Source organism: Lipotes vexillifer, unplaced genomic scaffold (genome assembly GCF_000442215.2).
Source record: "Lipotes vexillifer unplaced genomic scaffold, Lipotes_vexillifer_v1.1 scaffold537, whole genome shotgun sequence".
Lineage (NCBI taxonomy): Eukaryota > Metazoa > Chordata > Mammalia > Artiodactyla > Lipotidae > Lipotes > Lipotes vexillifer.
In genome coordinates, this window is record NW_006776635.1 from 1,203,251 (window position 1) to 1,221,034 (window position 17,784).

The 17,784-nt window shown below is 38.0% G+C and overlaps 1 protein-coding gene across 4 annotated transcripts in view; it reads left to right on the top strand.

Moving 5' to 3' along the window:
* Positions 1 to 17,784, top strand: part of L3MBTL3 (L3MBTL histone methyl-lysine binding protein 3) — a 117,562-nt gene that overhangs the window by 97,240 nt on the left and 2,538 nt on the right. For all 4 annotated transcript variants that reach the window (XM_007450528.1, XM_007450527.1, XM_007450526.1 and 1 more), the window contains 3 exons: positions 1,483 to 1,562; positions 12,386 to 12,555; positions 12,775 to 12,837. In XM_007450528.1, coding sequence (XP_007450590.1) covers positions 1,483 to 1,562; positions 12,386 to 12,555; positions 12,775 to 12,837 — 313 coding nt within the window. The remainder of the gene's footprint in view (positions 1 to 1,482; positions 1,563 to 12,385; positions 12,556 to 12,774; positions 12,838 to 17,784) is intronic.

The following is a 17,784-nucleotide window of genomic DNA, read 5'->3' on the forward strand; positions in this document are numbered from 1 at the left end:
AACTTCAACACTGTTTTTACAGAGAAGACAGTTTTCTACTATCACTTCAACTAGTGTCCTTTCTCCAGTTATCAGCAATTTTCTTATTTGTTTTCACTATACCTCCATCTCCCCACTTTCTATGGAGTAAGAGCCTCCATAGTAATTAATTGATTTCTCTTGGAAAAAAAAAATTTATTGCATAATAATTCTTCCCATTCTCAGATAAGCAAGTATTCTTCAGCAGTTGTGATAAGTTGTTTTTAGTATGAAGTAAGCCAGGGAGCTCAGATTCCAGTGAAATTTCATGTGTCCCTGGAAATGATCTTTCTAAGAACTAGTGAACATTTTATTTATCTCATGCTTACTGTGCTGGCATCATTGTGTTAAATTATTATTGTTACAAAAAGGGAGTAAATTAGTGCCTTGGTAATTAAGACTATAGAACACCTTTATATTTTGTTGGGCTATTTGGTTTCAAAGGTATTATCCCTTTTTTTAACACCGAACAGAAGTGTGGTCTGAGTCTTCAAGAAACGAAGGATATATTTGCAAAGGTAACAGCATTTGAAACAACAGGACATCATAAGTACAGAGTATTATAGAGTATTATAAAGGATTTATTTTGAACCCTGAGAACGGAATACATTAGGTTAAAATTTTTAAATCCCTGAAGTTTAGTTTTAAAGAAAATATAAGTAGCCTGTGCCTGGTTTCCTTTAAAGCCATTTTTGTCACTGACTTCAGGGTAAAGGTCTGAATTAGGATCGGAATGGGTCCATTCCATTTTAGAGCGTTCTTGGCATGGTTAGATTAGCATTAGTTCATTCCTGGTCAGAAAGAGGTGGAATCAGTTCAGCCTATGAATTTGACCTGATTAAGCCAAGAAAAGCTTCCTAGAATTGAGTTTGATTCTCCTGGGCAATCTCAGCCTCAATCTCAAATTCTGGAGCTGAGTAGTATATAGTGACTTGATTAAATGGTATGGACTTTAAAACCATTTTCTTACTTAAAACTGTAGTCTTACCATGTAGTACAAGTAAAATTCCTCATGAATACATGTCCCAATTTGAAGTTGAACTATTCAGTAGCCACATTTTCCAGAATAGTTAACCTTAATACCATTCTTAGCTTTAGAATCTTTCTGAACAGTAAATGAAAATTGATAATGAGGAAAATGAACATTTATAGGTGTTGTTAGTATTAATTGCTTCTTAGTTAAACTGAAAATCCTTTCTAACATTTTAATGGTATCATTTGTTTTTAAATTTTAAAAAAAACAGTTGCTGAGGTGCAGTTTTGAGCCATTCCCTTTTTCTTTTGTACTTCAATTTTTATTTTATTTTTTATATACATCAGGTTCTTATTATCTGTTTTATACATATTAGTGTATATATGTCAATCCCAGTCTCCCAGTTCATCCCACCACTACCACCCACCCCCACTTTCCCATTTCTTTAAACATTTCTATTACAAAATATTAAAACACCTATTTTTTCTCAGAGACCAGCATGCTGATGATGTCAAAGAAGGCTTTGAAGAGAGAACAGAGAGTGAAATGAGGACATCACATGAAGCCACAGGTACCCATAATAATCTCATATTATTGATGCGTATTACTATTAATACTCAACAATCAAAACTTAACTGGAATGTAGCAGTCCCTTTTATATATTAAAGATAAACTTTGGTTGGTTCTGTTACCACAGGCAATAAGCATTTATTGTTCAGGATAAATTTGGTGTATACTTCACAATGATATGGATTCATCTGTGACCTGTATTTACAGTCTCTTTCACATATCTGTACAATATTGTAGGTAAAGTTTGAATAAGGCATTCTATTTGGTCCTTGTCGTGAATTTTTTTGATATTGTTGATGTCATTTGCTTCATATGTTTCAGACTCATCTCAGAATGTGTTGAAATTCAAATAGAACTAATATGGTCTTAATCTAATACCACAAAATGAAAAGGAAATTACTTGAACAAAAGTTTTAAGTTGTATTGGAGAAAGTAATTTGTCTTACATCTTTGCTGAATAGATATTACAGTGGTTTAACTGAACAATGAAGTCATAATGACTGTTACTCATAGTATAGATGGTGTTTATAATTTATGCATAGTTTTATAATTATTATTTATTTTTTATAAGAAAATGTTGTCCCGATTATGATTTTAACGATTGTCCCTGGGGACTTTGCTTGTCATGTGCTTTATTTGGTTTAGACTGTTTATAAGATTGTAGAATAGCACCTAAGGACTGTTTGCCTATAATGACCTATTCCATAAGTGATGCTTTGATTTCCATATCTGATTGTCATAAAGCAGTAATTTATGATTAATTTAAAAGTTATATTCTCTGCTGTCCTCAGCATGTTTTATGGTGTTTAGTCTTGCGCCACATACAAACCCTTCAGATGGCCAGGGTTTGCATCCCTGATCTACCTCCTGCTAGCTGTGTAATCTTGGACATTTCATGGAATACCTTTCAGTGCTTGTTTCCTTATCTGTCCAGAAGGTTGCTGATGGTAACTCCCTCCCACAGTTGTTATGGGGATTGAGTACAGTAACATTTGTAACTTGCTTAGAACAGTGCTTGGCACATAATAAGTGCTATAATGTTTCTGGTCATTTAGAAAGGAAGAAAAACATTTAATTTACGAAGCTTTTGTCATCAGGGTATATCGGGTTCTTAATCAAAGGCTTCAGCCTTTCTTTGTGAATGGTGGTTAGGAGCACAGCCTTCATTCTCTTCTCAGCTCCACCAGTACTAGCTGTGTGGCTGGCTTTGGGGAAAGTATTTAACTTCTCTGTTCCTCAGTTTCTTTTTTTTTTTTTTTTGCGGTACGCAGGCCTCTCACTGTTGCGGCCTCTCCTGTTGCGGAGCACAGGCTCCGGACGCGCAGGCTCAGCGGCCATGGCTCACGGGCCCAGCCGCTCCGCGGCATGTGAGATCTTCCCAGACCAGGGCACGAACCCGCGTCCCCTGCATCGGCAGGCGGACTCTCAACCACTGCGCCACCAGGGAAGCCCTCCCCAGTTTCTTAATAGTACCCACATCACTGGGTTATTATGAGGAATAAATACATCAGGGGCCAAAGTATTAGCTGCTAGTGGTAGTAGTAATAGGAGAAGTAGTGGTAGTATTGTGAAATGAGTGTCTATTGCATGGAATTATCTGATCGTTGCAAGGTTTAGATAGATTCCTAATAAAATCTTCTGGGCTCTGAACTTTTTGAGGGAGTAATAATTTGACAACCTTTTCGGTTTCTTCCTAACTTGGTGATGCAATTCACTTTTCATTTTATTTGCTGAGCTGATTTTGATCATTTTTTTCTGAAAATAGTCTAATTAATGGAGAATTTCAGATTTATTAACATGATATGCATGGTGTTCTCTCTTTTTCTGTGGCAGTTTTATGTCTTTTCAAACTTTGTATATTTTTATCCGATTTTTTTAATTTGAATTGCCTGAATTTTTCTGTTTTACAGTTCTTTCCGAAGAAACATTACTAGGATTCATATATAACTCTTTGTTATTTTTGTCACCCATAAAACCTATAGTTCAATATGCGTATTTTACTTACTGTCTTATTTTTCATTAGTGAAAGGGAGCCTCATAAAAACAAGCTGCTTTGAGAATTTTTGCACATATGTTCCTAAGTAAAATTCGCGTATTAATATCTCATCCAGTTTTAACCTCCTAAAATGAGTTTGATGACTTCCCTTCTCTTTTGAAACATTTTATGTAAAATTTCCATTAAAATTAATTTTTACTGTAGTGAAATCATGTTATGATTGTCAGCTTTTATTTAACTGCTTTCTTAGCTTTAGATTTCCTTTCTTTCTTTTTTTTTTTTTTGAAAATTTTTTCCAGATTCATGTTGTATGGAAAAGATTTGAATTTCACTTCCTGTTACCATTTAAGAGTTTATTGGTTGTCTTTCCCTGGACCCCATGATCCTTCAGTCCAAAATGAGATCTTATGGCGTCTGAGGGCTCCTGTATCTTGGTGATGTTGGTGATATCTCAGATCCCAGTCAGTGGGTGGATGTGTTTAGCTTTTTCTGTCCCCCCTGCCTCTCAGGTCTCAATAGAGCCTTGACCCAGTGTCTCAGATTGGGCTCTCTGGAAACAGACATTGGGAGTGCTGTGTGCAGAAGGTTTTTGGTGGATACTCTTGGGAACGATACCACTGAGAGAGTGAGAGAAGCAACAGTGGGCAGAATGAGCTGTGATGCAGTTACAGCAGAAGCCTCAGTCGATCCCATAAAGGAGCTCCAGATGACCCTTCAGAGTTATCCCGAATTTAGGCATGAGGACCAGGCCTTTGTATTGACCAGTCCTTGGATGTTGGCTGAGACGGGCCGTGTCCTTGGGCAAGGAGCCTCCCTTTGGCTTAGGGCAGTTCCTGGAGAGGGAGGTAGCTCTGAGGCATCAGCAGTCAGCAGGTAGGAGAATGAATCTCTGGGTTCCGAAGTTGGGAGCCCACCACAGTGTCCACTACACCTAGCTAGTCATTTGGTCTCTGACTTTCCTTTAAGAAAAATCAAACAGAACTGAAAAAAACTGAACAACAAACCAAAACATCCTTTCACATATGTGGGATTAGGCCCAATTCAATCCAATCTTTTTGTTTTAGACAATGAATCTGGCTCCTAAATTCAGTCTTTTCATTATTTTGCCTGAGATGTCATGCACTTTATTTACTTTTTTTTTTAGATCCAGGATTTTTTTTTAATCCAGAAAAATTCCTTCAGTTATTATATTTATTATTACTTTTGTTCTTTTCTCCTTTTTGATTGGTAATACCGTTTACTCTTGGGTTAGATCCAAAGGATGATATTCAAAATATTTAACAACTGGTTTGACAGCCAACATTGCACAGGAAAGTTAAAACAAACACCAGCCTTAGTGCTGGAGCAGAGTTTGGAAGCTCCCTGCTGTACTTTGTTGCAGCGTCTTAGGGAAGTCCCGCAAGGGCCTGACTGCTGAGGGTGGAGGGGACTATTATCAGCCATTATGGAAGTATTTTAATATTTCAACAGCTTATGCATTTTTTGATATTCTAGACATATTTCTCAAGTTGAAATGTCTTACTCTAGCTCTGTCAAGTCTACTAGTTACTGCCTTTAACGTGAATTTTAATAGTGGTTTTTATTTCCCTTTAATTTCCTGCACTAGCTTGTTTTTTTCTTTTCATAGCCTGTTTTGTTTTGTAGACGTCATGTTCCCTTGTGCCTTACTAAAATCATGAAACTCTTCTGTCAGTAGATCAATGCCCCTCTCCCAATGTTGTGTAGAACTTATCAGAGGCCCTTGGTGATTGTTTTTTATTTTATCATTTTTGAGTGCAGAGAAGTTTCCCCAGGTTTTTTGTGAAGAACACTTACCCTTCAATGCTCCCATCTGGGTGCCAGTAGAATTCCTCTTTCACACCTGAGCCTGAGGGTCAGGTCGATATGCTGATCCTAGTAGGTGCTCACCAGTGTTCATTCACTGTGTCATTCACCAGTGGTGGAATAGGGGATAGGGGAAAGGAGAGAAATATTACAGTTTGTGTACTATTTAGTATAGAGGAGTCTGAAAAGAAGCCACCCTGTTCCTTATAGCTAGGAGGATTTAAGATTCAGTAAGCCCATGAGAAATATTTTGTTTGGAGTCTTAGAGCAAATTGATTTTTAAAAGCACTTCCCCCTAAAAAAACCATCTTCCTACCTTGTTTCTTCAGTTAATTCAATTCCGTACAATATGTGTGATTATGAGCCTTTTTGATTTTTTGATGATTGCCACTATGCTACCGAATTTGACCTTTGGGGACCTTTACTGAATACAATGCATCACTTTTTCTTCTTTTTCTTTTTGTTGGCTTCTGTCTCCTTTGCCTGAAAGATAAACGAATTCATTTCCTCCATTGTAGGAAGGTCCATTCATAAAGGATCCTATACATTGACCTTCAGATTTAAACTCCTATATTCCTGGGAACCGTGTAATTTTCCTTTCCCTTCTGCAAACATTCTCTCTCAGGGGTGCTGATATGCAGAAAGAGTTGAATTTTATTTTGTAATGTACTAGATTCTCACTTGAAAAATCAGGCTTGCCTTTTGCTTCCATAGCAATTGGTTTTTATTTTGGTTGTTAACCTTGAAATGATCCTCAAATATTTTTCATGCCTGAGTTTAGGATCTTGGAGCTAATTTTATCCACACTCCTTGGTGCTGTGATCCATTTATTTTACCCAATCATTGTTATTGTTCATCCTTTTTATATTTAGTCACCAGTTAGTAACTCCATTAAAAAAAAAAACTTGGTTGACAGATGTATCCCATTTCTTCTGGCTTTTTTTCCTTTCACATTAAGAGCATTTTTTTATAGACTCATGGAATATTAGCTTGAAAGGGTCATTGACTCCTTTTCATCTTTGCCTGTTTATATTCAGTATACTCTCAGTGGCACGCCTTTCTTTCAAGATAGGAATAAGTTTTCCCGTTTGCTGAGTCTTTACTATATGTCAGACAGTGGAATAAGAATAAGCATTTTTTAAAATATGTAATTGTGACAGTGATCCTGTTACATTGATTTAGCCAAAATTTAGAGCTAGTTAGTGGCAGAACACGGACTTGAATCCATGTATATCAGACTCTTAAACTCACTCCCTTGACCATGACCCTATACTTTCTTATTAGGAGACAGAAGATCCAGGGTCACTTTCTGATGCTTCCCCTATCTCACAGGGTGGCTTTGGGCTTTGCCCTATCTCACAATGTGTTTTCCTCATCTTTGGGATACTACCTCCTAGCATTGTTTTGAAACTAAAATGAAACAAGGCAGTTGGAGATTCTGGTCTCGCTTCTGTCACTGGCTTCAAGGGATAGGAATGAGTCAGGACAAGTGGCAAGTCATGCTGTGGCTTGTTGATTTAGCATTGTTCAGACTTGGAAACAGGAAGCAGAATGGGATCTGAGTCTGAGAGCAGCAGGGAGCATGAAGAGAACTTTTCCTTTTCTCTGGATCTTGCGCTCCCTGTGGTTCTACTGGGCCCGGATGGGAACAGTCCTATAGGAAGCAGGTTCTCATTGCTCCATGGTAGTGAAGACATCTCTTTCTACTGGGAGATTTCATGTTTGGTTTAGATGGTGGTCTCTATTCTGAAGATTTACTGTCTTGATTCTGCATGAAACATTGGAGGATATATTTCTTCAGGATCACCTTTATCAGACCCGTCTTCTCACAAGGGTTAATCGTCTCCTTCACTTTTTCCTACCCTAAGCCAAATCAAGGAGTTTAATACCTCTATTCTCAACCAGAACTGAGAGACATTTGTATTTGCAAATTTCTGCTTTGGATAACTACATTATTATCTATTAAACTTCATTTCAAGAAAGTATACAAGAATATGCTGTATCAATGTAGCCCTCCACATTGCATTGTAAGTGCTGAATAAGTAATTGCTGAATGAGTGATTTCCATATTATAAACAATATATGTAAATGGTAGAGGCAGGGCTTTACTGTCCATCCATTAAGTATCAACGTAAGAAAAATATTCCTCATTTGATAATTGTCTAGAGAGATGAAATAGCAGTTAAGACCAAAGATCCACAAAGTTATTTCTCTTAACGCTACTCCCATCTAATATTTTCTTGCTTCTGATATTAAGGGAGCCCAGCAATTGATGTTTTAATAATTATTTCCAAAAATGCATTAAATTGCTTTCCAAGTCACGAAAGTGAGGCTTTCATTTTTTTGTTATTATTTTTGAGTAACAATAAGTAGTTTATCCAATATCAGCTGCTGGTTTTACATAACATATTGTTAAGATAACATATTTATTATAGAATAATTAGAAAATACAGGGAATCAAATAGCAGAAAATCAAAATTATCTGTAATTTTATTTTCTAACACACCATTTTCTGAATTTTGGGGAGTTTTTTGGGGATTTTTTAATATCTGAAATATTATACTAACTACTTTGTAACCTGCAGTTTTCTAACTACGTAATACTACAATCATTTTTACATAAATATTTATACTAATTACAAAATAATATTAAATATTCCCTCTGTGGATCGATGATCAATGCAGCATCATTTAATGGACCAATCTCTAGTGGGTATCTAAGCTAGTTATTTCCTGTCTCTCACTATTATAAACGCTCTTGCAGTAAACCTTGGTAGTGATTAGGATTAGGGGTGTGTGTGTGTGTGTGTGTGTGTGTGTGTGTGTGTGTGTGTGGCCTAAAACACATACAAGTGGTTTATATCAGGTAAAATCAGTTTATCTCTCTCTCACATGGAGGAGGCTCAAAGGTAGGTGCTCCAGGATTTAATGGTACTCAGCAGTATTAGGAAGTCAGGTTCCATGTATCTTGTTGCTCTCCTTTGCAGAGTGTCTGTTCCCAAGGTCTTATCTTGGTCAAGGGTGGTTCTGGGGGGCTAGTTATTCAGTTACTGTTCTCCCCAGGAGGAAGGAGAGTCAGGGTGTGGGAGTAGTGAGAAAAAGTTTGACCATATACCTTGGGTAAATTTTCTTCTTGGGAAACTTCAAAAACTACCGAAAACTCCTTAAAAAGTATTATTTTTCATGCAGGTAAATCATTTGAGAGGAGGGTGGTGAGAAATCTGACCCTCATAAAATGCTATTGGCAGAAATGTCTTCCAGAATAAAAAAGCTTTGTTTTCTAAAGCACATTATACACATTCAAACCTACTCTTCCCTACTCTTTGCACTGAGCCAGCTACTTGAGCCAGAGTCTATGTGCGTTTATTTTAGTCTATATCACATGTTAAAATAAAAACCTGGAGTCACGTTTCTGTGCATTTCAAGGGATCCAATACATATCCACTCAAATGAAGTTGTTTTCTTTATCCTTTTTGGATTGGGAGCGTGTACCTAACATCTTCTGAGGAGATGGCGTATTCTGTGGCTGGTAAATGCTACAGTTGCCCCATTTGTCAGAAAATAACACTGGGCATCAGTCAACATGAAAGAATCAGCAAAAGGAAGGGTGAAGGATGCAAAATTGGTATTAGTATTGGAGTGGTGTATGAGTCTAGGCCTATGTATGATGTCAGCTTCGAAGACATGCAAACGCTACCAGAAATACAGGAGCTTTAGGGTTTTTAGTCATTTCTTTAGAATGGCTCAGTTATTTTTCTAAGGAATAATGATGTAGGAGCATTAGAAATGAACTGTGAATAGTACAACTTTAGCAGGAATAGAATGAACATAGAATGGAGCTTCAGTGAAGGAGGAAACAGTGCCAAGTGTCAACAGAACATAAATAGTTATAGAAGAAAGTGTATGGCTTTGGGAAAAACTGACACTGTGGCAGGCAATCCAAATACAAGTTACAAAGTAGACTGTGTTGTTTTACTCTAGTGTGGAACTAGAACTCTTACCATTTCATGTAAGTCCATCTCCTGAAGGATTTACAAATAATGTGTTGCAAATAATTGCTGAACTCTTGGGACTGTCTGAGATTAAGGAATGTTTTTAAGTTACCCCATATTTATGCAAAACAGAGGTTTCTTGAACTCTGGGCAATTTTAAAAGAATAAAAACAAACTGGTACAGGTTTGTATATTTGGCTCATAATAGATTTGCAGTAAAATAGGATGAAGACCTAAAACCTTAAAACCAATTATATGAGATTCGGTGGATGGAATGTGGAAAGAGGGACCATGAAGGGTTTTTTATAAAATATTTGAAGAATTGAAAGGTTTCATGGGGAGCAGACACAGTTTTCTATATGAGCTCACTCAGGTAGAGCAAGGACCAGTGGGTGTTAGCTCCAGTAAGATAAGATTTTTTTTCTTTTAATTCAGTATAGCGACTTTTCTAACATTCAGAGCAATTCAAATTTAGATTAGGGTAGTTGAAGAGAAAAGCTATTAAAGATCCACAATAAAACAGTAGGAAGTCGTTTTTAAAAAACTATACCACTTATAATAGCAACAGAAAACATCACACACACAAAAATAAATTTAACAAAAGATATGCAAGACCTCTACATGAAAATAACAAAACATTGAAGAGGGGTATTTTAAGATCCAAAGAAATGGAGAGAGATACCTTGTTCTTGGATTGAAAGGCTTGATATTGTGAAGATGTTATCTCTCACCAAATTGATGTATATTCAGTGGTTATCCCAGTGTAAATCCTAGCATTTTTTTTAACAAGCAGATCCTAAAGTTGGAAATGCAAAGGGGTGATGATAGTCAAGGAGTCTTGAAGAAGACCTAGATCACAGATATCAGTACACTCATAAAATGAGAGTAATTAAAGCCTGTGGGTCGGTGTGAAGAGACCAGTGGAACAGAAGAGAATATTTGAAAACACATTCAGATTTATTTTTAAGCCGGCACTGCAGTACAGCAGGGAAAGGATGGTTGGTCTTTTTCATTAAATCATGGTTGGGCAATTAGAAATCCATGTGGGGAAAAAACATGAATATTGATCTTTACCTCATACCATACACAAAAATAAATTTCAGATGGATTGTGATCTCAACGTGAAAGGTAAAACATAAAGTGTTCAGAGGAAAACAGAGGAGGCTATCTTCAGGACCTTGGGGTAAGCAAAGATTTCTCAAAGATTTCTTCAAAAGTGCTATCCCTAAAAGAAAAAATTAATAAATTTTACTACAGTTAAGAACTTCTGTTTATCAAAAGACCTTTTTAAGAGAGTAAAAAGAAGACACAGAGGGGGAGGAGATATAAGTAATACATATTTTCAAGAAAGGACTCTTACCCAGAGTGTATATATATATATAGATAGATAGATAGATAGATAGATAGATAGATAGATAGATAACTTCTACAAATCAGTAAGAAAAAGGCAAGATGACCTGATGGAAAAATGGGCATAAAATAGATAAGTACTTCACAAAAGAGGTTCTCCATATGACCGATGAACATAGAAAAAGATTGTCAACTTTGTCATCAGACAAATGCAGTTGTAACCACAATATGATGCCATGACACCTGCACCAAAAGGGTTACATTGAGCAAGATAGACAGTACCACATGCTGATTAGAACATGTATGGAGCATTTGGAACACTTATGCTGTTAGTAGGTGTGTACTACACAGCTGTTTTGGAAAACTGGTGGAATTTGCTGAGGCTGAATGTGCACAAACGTTATAACCACAAAGTCCCACTCTTCAGTATGTATGCAACAGAAAGGCATACATATATTCAAGAAAAGATATGTACAAGAGCGTTCATAGCAACACTGTCGGTCTTAGCCAAAACTTAAAAACAACTCAAATGTCCATCAGCTCCAAATTAATTGTGAAATATTCATAACAATGAAAAACCACACAGCAAATAGCAGGTGAGCTACAACTACATACAGCAATGTGGATGAATCACACAGACACTATTGAGAGAAAGAAGCCAGATACCAAGTTTCCATCAAACTTACAGTTCAGAACCAGGGCAAAAGAAGCGATGGTGTTGGAAGTCAGGGAAGTGGTTTCCTTGCTGGGTGGGGTGTGATTGGAGGGGGTTCTAGGTGTGCTGCCACCTTCAGTTCCTAGCTGAGCTGGTGGGCAGAGCGGAGAGTAAGTGTGGGGAGGTGCCTTCTTCTGATGGGCTTTGAGTAAGTAGTTTTCAGAAAAGATTTCCGTTCTAAAGGATCCGATCTTACGGAGATAATGATGGACAAACTCTAAGTCAAGAGTCCCAAGGACAAAAAAAAAAAACGTGCTAGAAAACAGCTGTTTTAGAAGAGCAGCAGGTAAACTAGGTTTGGATTCAGAACTAGCAGATAAATAGAATATTCTGTAGTTTGAACTTTGATCTTCACAAATGAAGAATGGCAAAAGCATTTGCCTTTATGCTATTTTATTTTTATTTCAATAATTTCATATCCCCTTTCAAAAAAAATACGTTGGCTATTTTAAAAATCGATGTGATTAGTAAATCGAAGTTGGAAGAACGAAACAGGGCTGAAGTAAAAGGAGAGAACAGGTATGGTAACTACAGGGTAAACACAGCAGCTGGACTTGAGCATGCAACTTGGCTCTTACTTTTAGGACATCCAAAGCCAAAAGGGAACCAAATATAATTTCGTAGGGTGAGAGTTATTTTCCTTGTCACTAAAGCTCGGGGGCAGATTTCTTATCTGAAGCATTAAAGAGGGAACGTCGAATGGTGTAATGATGCATGTCTTCAGTGATGGGTGATGTGGCAAACATGTCAGTTGAACTTTAGGTTGTTTCTTATGGTGACTTTCAGTAAAGATGAACGAGAGTGTAATCATCCAATGAATGTAATGTTGAACCAATGCTTTACCTTGCTTCCATGCTACTCATTGTTTGGGGGCAACACATGGCATTGGGGGGGGGCTTTTTTGGCTGCTTTTCAGAGAGTGAATTCCTGATTGTTTCTGTCAACCAGGTGCCCGGGAAGAACCCAGCGTACAGCAGGCACAGCGGCGGTCGGCGGTCTTTCTGTCCTTTAAGTCCCCGATTCCATGTCTGCCCTTGCGCTGGGAGCAGCAGAGCAAACTTCTCCCAACTGTAGCCGGCATCCCTGCCAGTAAAGTTTCCAAATGGAGCACAGATGAGGTATATTTTATTTTCTTGGTCTGCCAGGGGCCAGACGTAGGAGTACTGACTTAAGGAGAGGGCAACATGAATGCATGTGGGATTGAGTCTTTTTTTTCTGAAAGAGAAGAAATTATTCTGAGAGAAACAATGAAAGGATAGGTTAAATATTTTGAACCTGTAGCATTTAGATTCCGGCTTCTTCTTTTTAAACTGGAATTTTGATCATATTTTTAACAGGTGTCAGAGTTCATACAGAGCTTACCTGGATGTGAAGAACATGGAAAGGTATTTAAAGATGAAGTAAGTATTCCACTAAATTGCAGTATGTTACTTAAGTGGGGACAAAGCACTGAAAGGCAGTGAATGGTGAAATGTTCTAAATTGGCAGAGGAAGGAAGAGACGGGTTATGTTGAAACTGACGAAGTGATATCGAGTTGTCTAACAAGCAGCATTAATCAGTTGTATAAAAATGTGTTTGTATAAAATTAGATGCAAAGGAAATTGTGCCATTTTATTGATGCCCCACAGCAGTAGCACTAAGCTCATTATTTAACAAAACAGACACAAAACCTAAAAACATGCATTTATATAGTGTATAGCACAGAAAGAAACCAACGCAAGAAAGAAGCAACATTTCATTTTTAATAAAGTAAAATTAGTTCCCATTATTTTATTTTCAAACATCATTTTAACACCAAAATTAACTTCATTTGATGCTGATAATTAGTATTACCATTATTGCTAAAACAATCCCTTAGATCTTATACATTTCTCAGTGATGTTTATACTAACTGATATTCATTACATCTATTACCGTCTGCTGTTGGAAGATGATTTTATTAGTTGTTTTCATCTGGCTGTCCAAAACTTCAATATAAGGGATGATTAATAACGATACCACCTCTAGTGAGCATTAGGACAAAAAGGAATTCTACTTCTAACTACACTAGAAGCAGGAGACTCTTTTCACTAGAGACCTTTAAAAATAAGCCACTTGCCTGCCATCCCCTCCAAGCAGAACAGTCAGTTATCACCCTGATCTCAGAAGGTACAATGAGAACTAAATCATCTCAGAAGGCTTTGTCCAGCATCTGCTGTCTGCAGCTATAAGATACCTTGTTTGCTCCTATGCTTAGCCTCCACTGTTCAAATAGCACACTTTCAGTTAAGAACACTGCAAGAGTGTCAGCACAGCCAAGAATTGAGCCAATGTCATTATACTATTAGATATCATTTACGCTTTATGTGGATGCCTGTTAAAATGCACAAGGATCTGATTGTCATCAGCCCTTTTCTGATTTATGGTCTTACTTTCAGAAATGTTCTGTCTTCTTTCTAGTTGAAGGTCAAATTAAAGAATTTGCAGTTATTCAGATTTTGAGTTTCTGAAGGCCCAGGTGCTAGATGTCTTTGCGGGTTACTCTCAGTCGATTTTCGATCCCTGAGCAGACTTAGATTCCTGCAGGGAGCTGTTGCTGTTTCTTTGAAAGAGCCATGTAGTAACATGACCTTTGAAAATGATGAAACAATTTTAAAAATAAATTTCTAACACTTCTATTTTATAAATTCTACTTTTGGTTCTGTTGATACCTAGCCAATCCATATAGATTTGCTCTGTTATTTAGGTTAAATAAGATTCAAATTCAAATGATATGTTATTTCTTTGAATAACTTTTTTCTTCATATTACCTTTGGAGACACTCCCCAGGCACCTAATATCCTCAAAGACAGAGCCTTCTTTTGAAGAATGAGGCAATGAATGTTCTCTGTCAACATGTATCATTCATATGTTCATTCCACTATTCATTCACCCTGTGAAATCTTGTTAAATTCCTACCATTTGTATGATACTCCATGTCATGCTCTAGTAAGAGGGTTAATTCAGAGATAATAGGACATGATCCTTGCTCTCACATGTCTCACCAGGTCAGCAGGTATGGGTTTTGAGTCCTAGATGAAAATGAGAAAACAAATCTAGCTAAAGTCTTGTAAGTCATCTCTAAAAGGCAAAGTGCAGGTGTGGGCTATTATTTGAAACCATCCCAGATGACTCCTTCTCATACATACTCCGCATTTAATCTGTTGAAAACCCTATTGGATGTATTTTAAAAGCATTTAAGGGTTCCAGCTCCCTCTCCCCCCTCCACCGCTACGTGTGGTCAGAGCCACCATCCTCTCCCGCCTGGATTAAAGCAATAACGTCCTAGCCGGGCTCCCCGCTTCTATTTCTGCTCCTTTTTTTAAAATAGTATTTTATTTATTTATTTATTTTATTTTTGCCTGTGTTGGGTCTTCGTTGCTGCGCGCGGGCTTTCTCTGGTTGTGGCGAGCGGGGGCAACTCTTTGTTGCGGTGCGCGAGCTTCTCATTGCAGTGGCTTCTCTTGTTGCGGAGCATGGGCTCTAGGCAGGTGGGCTTCAGTAGTTGTGACTCGCAGGCTCTAGAGCACAGGCTCAGTAGTTGTGGCTCTTGGGCTCTAGAGCACAGGCTCAGTAGTTGTGGCGCACGGGCTCAGTAGTTGTGGCTCGCAGGCTCTAGAGCGCAGGCTCAGTAGTTGTGGCACACGGGCTTAGTTGCTCCGTGGCATGTGAGATCTTCCCAGACCAGGGCTCGAACCCGTGTCCCCTGCATTAGCACTGCACCACCAGGGAAGTCCCTGCTCCTCTGTAATTTATTTCCAGCATAGCTGGGCTGATTCTGCTACAAGATAAAGTCAAATCATTTCACTCCTCTGTTCAGGTCTTTCCGGTAGTTAAATCAGAGCAAAAGCCAAGAGCCTCACAAGGGCGACAATCTGACACCCCATCACCGCTCTCACTGCCTGACCTCTTTGTCCACTCTGTCCCCTGCTTACACTCTTCCACACACAGACCTCCTTGCCATTCCTCAGATTATCCAGGTACACTCTGGATCCCCCTCTGCCTGGGATGCTCTTCCTCTAAGTGTTCACATAGCTTACTCCACTTCTCAATATCCTATCCTGACTATCCTCCTTCAATCTGCCACCTGCCACCACACATCCATCTTAGCCCTACTGTCCACTCATCTCCCCGACTCGCAGTTTTTTCATACCACTAATCACCTTTTAGAATTAGTTACTAATTAATTTGCTTATTATGGTTTTCCTTATAGTCTGTCTCCTACTACTAAAATGTAAACTCTATAAGGAGTTTTTATTTGTTTGCTTAGTTTTGTTTTTATCTGTTTTAGTCTGAGCTATATGCCCAGGCCCAAGAATAATATCTAGACTCTACTGGGTATTTTAGTAAGTTTCTGTTGAATGAATAGACTCATACCTTTACACTCTGAGAAAGACATTCAAAGAGCACATCGCTGTGATTTGCAGAGTTACAACACTGGAAAAGAACCATGAGCACACAGTGGAAAGAGCAATGAAATGCAAGGCAAGAACCCCGAGTTCCAAATCCTCCTTCAGAGTTTTGGGCCTTTAGCAAGATACTTAATCTCTGGAGCTAGACCAGTTTATATACATTACAAAAGCGTAAACCAAAAATAAACCCAGCAATCCATTGCAGTAATTACTGTTTTCAGAAAGTACTTTCTTAAATTATTTACTCCTTTCCAGTTGAGGCTTATCCTTATGGCTACACATCAGAGCAGCTTGTATGTAATATACTAAAGTTTGGCTGTAGCCTCAAGATGACTTTTTTCTTCCCGGCGTAGCTTTAAAAATAATAATCTACCAAAACTTATCCTTCTCATCCCACTCCTAGCTTTTAGACTCCAGCCTCATTCTCTGAAATGTTCCTTTTCATCAGTCATCTGTCACTTTAAATTCTTACTTAGTCCCAGAAGAAGACTCAGTAGGGCCCAAGGTTATAATAAACCATTCCCTCTTTGTAGTGAGCTCCGTGGGAGCCCGGTATGTTGACATTTTAGTTAATGTATTAGACGACTTCTATCAGACCCTTCATTCTACCAGGGTCTGTCTGGGTTGAGTGAAGTGTTAGTAGATCTGCCTCTCTGCTTGGACTTGTTTATCAGAGACCTGTCACAGCACAAGCAAATGAGACCAAAGCAAATGTTTCCAGAAAACAATAGAACATTTCTCATAGCTGCCACTTACCTTGTCTTACACTTAGAAATTAACATTGCAGTGTCTTTACTTCTAGTTTATGACAGCAGGGTGTTTCCTTGCTGAAAATTAGCAAACTTTTTCCACATAATTGTTACTTAAAGTTGTATAAGATGACTCTTGTTCTTACTGATTAAGCATATAAGCAATTTAGATTTACAGGTTTTTATTTTTAGAGGAAAGAGGAAAATTTCAAGAAATGGCAACTTAATTACATTAGGCTTTATTTAGTGAACTGCTGACAGAATTTAGAGTAGTATTTGTTTGCTAGGGCTGCTGTAACAAAATACCATAAACCAAGTAGCTTGAACAGCAGAAATTTAATGTCTCCCAATTCTGGAGGCTAGAAATCTGAAGCACAAGAAGTGATGGCATTGGCAAGTAGCTTCCTTCAAGGTCTGTGAGGAAAGGAGCTGCTCCAGGCCTCTCTTTTTGGCTTGCAGATGGTGTTCTCTTGTTGTCTTCTCTCTGTGTGTGTCTGTGTCACAATTTCCCCTTTTTATAAGAACACCAGTCATCTTGGATTAGGGACCCACCCTACTCTAGTATGACCTCATCTTAACTAATTACATCTGCAGTGACCCTGTTTCCAAATAAGGTCACATTCTAAGGTTATTGGAGGTTAGTACTCCAACATAGGAATTTGGGAGGAACACAGTTCAGCCCATAACAGTACACTGCTGTCAAGGTTTCTGATGTCCTCTGAGGCAGAGAGCAAAAGTGTTATTTTACTTTTTGTACAAAATGAGAAGACTGAAAGAGAAGTGAATTGATTTTTTTAAGATGGTGGACTCCCCAAGAGCTGAAAATTATACAGAAAGAAGACTACTCCTTTGCTCTACCCACTGAACCAGACATCATCTTCACAGAGTTGTATCTTTGAACCTCATAGTATCGTATTCTGTAGACATGTAGACTTTTAGTCTTAGAAGGGACCCAGAGAGAGGAAGGATGCTTCTTACTGTTACCCGAGTAATAGAAGAACCAGCCTGGAGCGCACACCTCTCCCCGCCAGGCTTACATTCCTTCAGCTATACTGGTGGTTGCCATTGTTGGTTGTTAGTAATTCCTTTTCTTCTGTATTTGAAAAATAACTGTGGCTACTCTGAAAATGGATGTCATCACTGATTTTCTTTTTTTTTTTTTTTTTT